General features: G+C 39.5%; 1 protein-coding gene across 1 annotated transcript; it reads left to right on the top strand.

The window, feature by feature from the left end:
• The first annotated feature begins 1585 nt into the window (after nucleotides 1–1585).
• LOC134010854 (piggyBac transposable element-derived protein 4-like) lies at nucleotides 1586–3175 on the top strand. Its single transcript, XM_062450135.1, has one exon. It carries the CDS (start codon nucleotides 1586–1588, stop codon nucleotides 3173–3175), a length of 1590 nt encoding a protein of 529 aa, XP_062306119.1.
• The last annotated feature ends 5478 nt before the right edge of the window (nucleotides 3176–8653 follow it).

Genomic DNA, 8653 nt, shown 5'->3' with positions numbered 1-8653 from the left:
ACCACAGATCAGTTAACAATAATTAAAGATGGTTACTTTATTACTTTTTATACTGTTTGAAATACTCTGAATTTAATGAACAGTGTTTGACCTATACCCTGATGTGTTGAGCTCACAAGAGCATGACCAGTGGGTATGTCCAGCAGAGAAATGTGCCTATGTTTCTAGAACTATTGCTAAACTAAGCAAAAAGCTATTCACTTCAATGACTTTGTACCTTTTCACCTGTGATTGGGTACTACCTAATATTTCTTCAAATCCTATAATCATGTATGCTGTGCTGAGTAGTTACAGATACTGTATTGTTTGATTGTTAAGGTTTTTAAATGGTATGAAACTTGTGAAATGTAAGGCACTACAGCAGGCCCCAGATAAACAGTTGATGAATGGTTGTTGTGTTGACGTTAAACGTCAAAAGGGGGGGACTGTGGAAGAAATTGCGATTTCCGGTGTGCTTACATTATTCACTAATCAATATAACTAGTCATTGGATACTAGTTAGTATGTTCTCATGTAAGCTTGCTATTAATAAGAGTAGATGGTGTCTATGTGTCAGGGTTAATAGATGTTCGTGATCAGGAGAAAGTACTGGGTAAACGTCCTTGGTCATGACTACAAGGAGAGCGCCAACTATGATCTCTCTAGTCTGAGTGGTCATGTGTTGGGAGCTGTGAATCTCTTCCTCTGAGACTGTTGTAACGTCATTACTGCCTGACTGTCACTATCTATGTTTACATTCCTGTGCCCTATAAAAGATGGTCCTCCGGCTTTCAGAGCTGAGAGAGACATGATTGAGACCTAAGCCTGGTGTTGTGTGGTCATTTATTGTCAGAGGTCTGGTTTTCTCTCCCAGTCTGCAGATTGATAATACTTATTAAAATCCAGAACTCAACTGAACTTAGTCACTCCGTTTATGAAGAGACGGACAAAACACTTTCTTCATCACCGCATACCTCATAGTAGGACATGATTGAGAGGAGCCTGGGTCTCTGTCTCCTCTGCTGAGCGGAGCTGAGTACACTTCTCCCTTCAGTGGAGTTTAATATCTCTCACATTCACCCCCAGAGCCCATACAAGTCTTGGTAGGAGGACTACACTTCCTCATCCCGGTTGGAAGAATACACTTCCTCATCTCGGTCGGATAAATGAGTTCCCTTCCCCCCTCGTCTCTGTGGTAGAAATGCACTTCCTCATCCCGGTTGGAATAATACACTTCCTCATCTCGGTCGGACAAATGAGTTCCCCCCCCCCCCCCCCCCCTCGTCTCTGTGGTAGAAATGCACTTCCTCATCCCGGTTGGAAGAATACACTTCCTCATCTCGGTCGGATAAATGAGTTCACTTCCTCATCCCGGTTGGAAGAATACACTTCCTCATCTCAGTCGGACAAATGAGTCCCCCCCCCCCCCCACACCGTCTCTATCGGAGGAAATGAGCGCCCATCACCCACCCCTGCAACTAAATGAGCGAATACTGAGCGCTTGGACATTGAGTGCGAGAGGAGGATGTCTGGGAAAGTGCTACTACTTACATACATTCAGTGGGTTAGGGTCAGGCCAGCAGCCGTCGTCTAGATTCACACAGCTATGGCTGATGATTTTACTGCGCTGCAAGTTCTACAGCAGATGTTTGCAAATGTCGAGCAGGTTGACTCTGAAGAGGAGGCAGAGGATGTGTCAGAAGAAGAAGACGCGGAAGAGCGCCATGCAGAGAATGTGTCAGAAGAAGAAGAAGGCGATGAAGAGCGCCATGCAGAGAATGTGTCAGAAGAAGAAGAAGGCGGAGAAGACGGAGAAGAGCGCAACGCAGAACGCCGCAACCTGTCGGCGTCCGAAGAAGACAAAGACGACAGTGATCCTCACGAGGACCAAGTCTCAGATACTTTCGTGTCAAAAAACGGCAAAATCAAATGGTCTTCGGTTCCGTGTGTGACTGCGCCGCGGCCGCCGCCGCAGCGTAAAAACACAGAGAGGCCCCCCGGACCCACAGCTTACGCCGTTTCCCACGCTCATGACATGGTCTCCACGTTTTTACTCTTTGTCACGCCACAAATCGAAAGAGTGATCTTGGACGAGACAAATCGCGAAGGCTATCTGAAACGCGGAGAGGAGTGGAAATTCATGGACGCCACTGACCTACGCGCCTACATAGGGCTGCTAATCCTTGCGGGGGTGTACAAGTCCCGAGGCGAAGCGGCCGCTAGTCTATGGAATGCGCAAAGCGGCATAGTGATTTTCCGCGCTACGTTGCCGCTCAAACTCTTTTACACTTACTCGTCAACGCTACGATTTGACGACCGTGGGACACGAGCGGCGAGACGTGCCACGGACAAGTTGCCAGCGATACGAGAGGTCTGGGATATGTGGGTAGAGAGATTACCCCGCCTCTACGACCCAGGGCCCGAAGTGACCGTGGATGAACAACTGGTCGCGTTCAGAGGACGGTGTCCTTTCAGGCAGTACATGCCGAGTAAACCGGCAAAGTATGGGATCAAGTCGTGGGTCGCGTGCGATGCAAAATCAAGCTACGCTTGGAAGATGCAAGTGTACACCGGGAAGTCGAGCGATGGAGCCCCGGAGAGGAACCTGGGGATGCGCGTCGTGCTCGATATGACAGAGGGCCTGAAGGATCGCAATGTCACGTGTGACAACTTATTCACCTCTTACGAACTCGGACGAGAGCTCATGACGACGAGAAACATGACCATGGTTGGCACGGTCCGAAAGAACAGGTCCGAGCTCCCGTCTGAGCTGCTCGCGACAAACAGGCGACGGGTGCTGTCGTCGCAGTTTGCCTTCACGCCCACCACCACTCTAGTTTCCTACCTCGCCAAGAAAAAAAAGAACGTTTTACTCATGAGCACACGCCACACAGACGCCGAAATCAGCGACAGAGACGACGGGAAACCGACCATCATCCTAGATTACAACCGCAACAAAGGAGGGGTTGACAATCTGGACAAGGTCGTCACTTACTACAGCTGTAAAAGGAAGACTGCCCGCTGGCCCCTCGTCATCTTCGACAATATGATTGACGTCTCCACCTACAAAGCCTTTGTGATATGGAGAGAGATCAACCCCAACTGGATGCCTGGCAAGCGCAACAAGAGGAGGTTTTTCCTCGAGCAGCTTGGCAGGGCACTCGTGAATCAACTCATTGACTCATATCAAGTGTAAATCATCTAATCCATACTCTACTGACAAGATTTAACCATTAGATTCCGAGTTTTGAGACTTTCATTCTTTATTGCTTTATAGTGCTTTTCAGCTCAGGAATAGCATTTACAATGTTTGGCATTGTACTAGTTCACATGACTTTACTTTGACTTAGATTTCAGCCTAAAACAGGCCACACTGACTCAAATCAACTGTAAATCATCTAATCCATACTCTACTGACCAGATTTAGACATTAGATTCAGAGTTTTGAGACTTTCATTCTTTTATTGCTTTAAAGTGCATTTCAGCTCCTGAATAGCGTTTTCAATGCATTTACAATATTCGGCATTGTACTAGTTCACATGACTGTACTTTGACTTAGATTTCAGCCTAAAACAGGTCACACAGACTCAAATCAAGAGTAAATCATCTAATCCATACTCTACTGACAAGATTTAACCATTAGATTCCGAGTTTTGAGACTTTCATTCTTTTATTGCTTTGAAGTGCTTTTTAGCTCAGGAATAGCATTTACAATGTTTGGCATTGTACTAGTTCACATAACTACTTTGACTTAGATTTCAGCCTAAAACAGGTCACACTGACTCAAATCAAGTGTAAATCATCTATTCCATACTCTACTGACAAGATTTAGCCATTAGATTCCGAGTTTTGAGACTTTCATTCTTTATTGCTTAAAGTGCATTTCAGCTCCTGAATAGCGTTTTCAATGCATTTACAATATTTGGCATTGTACTAGTTCACATGACTTTACTTTAACTTAGATTTCATCCTAAAACAGGTCACACTGACTCAAATCAACTGTAAATCATCTAATCCATACTCTACTGACCAGATTTAGCCATTAGATTCAGAGTTTTGAGACTTTCATTCTTTTATTGCTTAAAGTGCTTTTCAGCTCCTGAATAGCGTTTTCAATGCATTTACAATGTTTGGCATTGTACTAGTTCACATGACTTTACTTTGACTTAGATTTCAGCCTAAAACAGGTCACACTGACTCAAATCAACTGTAAATCATCTAATCCTTACTCTACTGACCAGATTTAGCCATTAGATTCAGAGTTTTGAGACTTTCATTCTTTTATTGCTTTAAAGTGCTTTTCAGCTCCTGAATAGCGTTTTCAATGCATTTACAATATTTGGCATTGTACTAGTTCACATGACTTTACTTTGACTTAGATTTCAGCCTAAAACAGGTCACACTGACTCAAATCAACTGTAAATCATCTAATCCATACTCTACTGACCAGATTTAGCCATTAGATTCAGAGTTTTGAGACTTTCATTCTTTTATTGCTTTAAAGTGCTTTTCAGCTCCTGAATAGCGTTTTCAATGCATTTACAATATTTGGCATTGTACTAGTTCACATGACGTTACTTTGACTTAGATTTCAGCCTAAAACAGGTCACATTGACTCATATCAAGTGTAAATCATCTAATCCATACTAAACTGACAAGATTTAACCATTAGATTCCGAGTTTTGAGACTTTCATTCTTTATTGCTTTATAGTGCTTTTCAGCTCAGGAATAGCATTTACAATGTTTGGCATTGTACTAGTTCACATGACTTTACTTTGACTTAGATTTCAGCCTAAAACAGGTCACACTGACTCAAATCAAGTGTAAATCATCTAATCCATACTCTACTGACAAGATTTATCCATTAGATTCCGAGTTTTGAGACTTTCATTCTTTATTGCTTGAAGTGCATTTCAGCTCCTGAATAGCGTTTTCAATGCATTTACATTGTTTGGCATTGTACTAGTTCACATGACATGACTTTGACTTAGATTTCAGCCTAAAACAGGTAACACCAACTCAAATAAACTGTAAATCATCTAATCCATAGTCTACTGACAAGATTTAGCGATTAGATTCCGAGTTTTGAGACTTTCATTTTTTATTGCTTCAAAGTGCTTTTCAGCTCCTGAATAGCGTTTTCAATGCATTTACAATATTTGGCATTGTACTAGTTCACATGACTTTACTTTGACTTAGATTTCAGCCTAAAACAGGTCACACTGACGCAAATCAACTGTAAATCATCTAATCCATACTCTACTGACCAGATTTAGCCATTAGATTCAGAGTTTTGAGACTTTCATTCTTTTATTGCTTTGAAGTGCTTTTCAGCTCAGGAATAGGGTTTTCAATGCATTTAAAATGTTTGGCATTGTACTAGTTCACATGACTTTACTTTGACTTAGATTTCAGCCTAAAACAGGTCACACAGACTCAAATCAAGAGTAAATCATCTAATCCATACTCTACTGACAAGATTGAACCATTAGATTCCGAGTTTTGAGACTTTCATTCTTTATTGCTTTATAGTGCTTTTCAGCTCAGGAATAGCATTTACAATGTTTGGCATTGTACTAGTTCACATGACTTTACTTTGACTTAGATTGCAGCCTAAAACAGGTCACACTGACTCAAATCAAGTGTAAATCATCTAATCCATACTCTACTGACAAGATTTATCCATTAGATTCCGAGTTTTGAGACTTTCATTCTTTATTGCTTGAAGTGCATTTCAGCTCCTGAATAGCGTTTTCAATGCATTTACATTGTTTGGCATTGTACTAGTTCACATGACATGACTTTGACTTAGATTTCAGCCTAAAACAGGTAACACCAACTCAAATAAACTGTAAATCATCTAATCCATAGTCTACTGACAAGATTTAGCCATTAGATTCCGAGTTTTGAGACTTTCATTTTTTATTGCTTCAAAGTGCTTTTCAGCTCCTGAATAGCGTTTTCAATGCATTTACAATATTTGGCATTGTACTAGTTCACATGACTTTACTTTGACTTAGATTTCAGCCTAAAACAGGTCACACTGACGCAAATCAACTGTAAATCATCTAATCCATACTCTACTGACCAGATTTAGCCATTAGATTCAGAGTTTTGAGACTTTCATTCTTTTATTGCTTTGAAGTGCTTTTCAGCTCAGGAATAGCATTTACGATGTTTGGTATTGTACTAGTTCACATGACTGTACTTTGACTTAGATTTCAGCCTAAAACAGGTCACACTGACTCAAATCAACTGTAAATCATCTAATCCATACTCTACTGACAAGATTTAGCCATTAGATTCCAAGTTTTGAGACTTTCATTCTTTTTTTGCTTTAAAGTGCTTTTCAGCTCCTGAATAGGGTTTTCAATGCATTTAAAATGTTTGGCATTGTACTAGTTCACATGACTTTACTTTGACTTAGATTTCAGCCTAAAACAGGTCACACTGACTCAAATCAACTGTAAATCATCTAATCCATACTCTACTGACCAGATTTAGCCATTAGATTCAGAGTTTTGAGACTTTCATTCTTTTATTGCTTTAAAGTGCTTTTCAGCTCCTGAATAGCGTTTTCAATGCATTTACAATATTTGGCATTGTACTAGTTCACATGACGTTACTTTGACTTAGATTTCAGCCTAAAACAGGTCACATTGACTCATATCAAGTGTAAATCATCTAATCCATACTCTACTGACAAGATTTAACCATTAGATTCCGAGTTTTGAGACTTTCATTCTTTATTGCTTTATAGTGCTTTTCAGCTCAGGAATAGCATTTACAATGTTTGGCATTGTACTAGTTCACATGACTTTACTTTGACTTATATTTCAGCCTAAAACAGGCCACACTGACTCAAATCAACTGTAAATCATCTAATCCATACTCTACTGACCAGATTTAGACATTAGATTCAGAGTTTTGAGACTTTCATTCTTTTATTGCTTTGAAGTGCTTTTTAGCTCAGGAATAGCATTTACAATGTTTGGCATTGTACTAGTTCACATGACTACTTTGACTTAGATTTCAGCCTAAAACAGGTCACACTGACTCAAATCAAGTGTAAATCATCTATTCCATACTCTACTGACAAGATTTAGCCATTAGATTCCGAGTTTTGAGACTTTCATTCTTTATTGCTTAAAGTGCATTTCAGCTCCTGAATAGCGTTTTCAATGCATTTACAATATTTGGCATTGTACTAGTTCACATGACTTTACTTTAACTTAGATTTCATCCTAAAACAGTTCACACTGACTCAAATCAACTGTAAATCATCTAATCCATACTCTACTGACCAGATTTAGCCATTAGATTCAGAGTTTTGAGACTTTCATTCTTTTATTGCTTAAAGTGCTTTTCAGCTCCTGAATAGCGTTTTCAATGCATTTACAATGTTTGGCATTGTACTAGTTCACATGACTTTACTTTGACTTAGATTTCAGCCTAAAACAGGTCACACTGACTCAAATCAACTGTAAATCATCTAATCCTTACTTTACTGACCAGATTTAGCCATTAGATTCAGAGTTTTGAGACTTTCATTCTTTTATTGCTTTAAAGTGCTTTTCAGCTCCTGAATAGCGTTTTCAATGCATTTACAATATTTGGCATTGTACTAGTTCACATGACTTTACTTTAACTTAGATTTCAGCCTAAAACAGGTCACACTGACTCAAATCAAGTGTAAATCATCTAATCCATACTCTACTGACAAGATTTAACCATTAGATTCCGAGTTTTGAGACTTTCATTCTTTATTGCTTTAAAGTGCTTTTCAGCTCCTGAATAGCGTTTTCAATGCATTTACAATATTTGGCATTGTACTAGTTCACATGACTTTACTTTAACTTAGATTTCAGCCTAAAACAGGTCACACTGACTCAAATCAACTGTAAATCATCTAATCCATACTCTACTGACAAGATTTAGCCATTAGATTCCAAGTTTTGAGACTTTCATTCTTTTTTTGCTTTAAAGTGCTTTTCAGCTCCTGAATAGGGTTTTCAATGCATTTAAAATGTTTGGCATTGTACTAGTTCACATGACTTTACTTTGACTTAGATTTTAGCCTAAAACAGGTCACACTGACTCAAATCAACTGTAAATCATCTAATCCATACTCTACTGACCAGATTTAGCCATTAGATTCAGAGTTTTGAGACTTTCATTCTTTTATTGCTTTAAAGTGCTTTTCACCTCCTGAATAGCGTTTTCAATGCATTTACAATATTTGGCATTGTACTAGTTCACATGACGTTACTTTGACTTAGATTTCAGCCTAAAACAGGTCACATTGACTCATATCAAGTGTAAATCATCTAATCCATACTCTACTGACAAGATTTAACCATTAGATTCCGAGTTTTGAGACTTTCATTCTTTATTGCTTTATAGTGCTTTTCAGCTCAGGAATAGCATTTACAATGTTTGGCATTGTACTAGTTCACATGACTTTACTTTGACTTATATTTCAGCCTAAAACAGGCCACACTGACTCAAATCAACTGTAAATCATCTAATCCATACTCTACTGACCAGATTTAGACATTAGATTCAGAGTTTTGAGACTTTCATTCTTTTATTGCTTTGAAGTGCTTTTTAGCTCAGGAATAGCATTTACAATGTTTGGCATTGTACTAGTTCACATGACTACTTTGACTTAGA

Source organism: Osmerus eperlanus, chromosome 24 (assembly GCF_963692335.1).
Source record: "Osmerus eperlanus chromosome 24, fOsmEpe2.1, whole genome shotgun sequence".
NCBI lineage: Eukaryota > Metazoa > Chordata > Actinopteri > Osmeriformes > Osmeridae > Osmerus > Osmerus eperlanus.
This window is presented reverse-complemented; position numbering and strand designations above follow the sequence as displayed.

What these genes read in the sequence shown, in the direction of transcription:
- LOC134010854 (XM_062450135.1), top strand. Translation starts at nt 1,586, where the DNA reads ATGGCTGATGATTTTACTGCGCTGCAAGTTCTACAGCAGATGTTTGCA.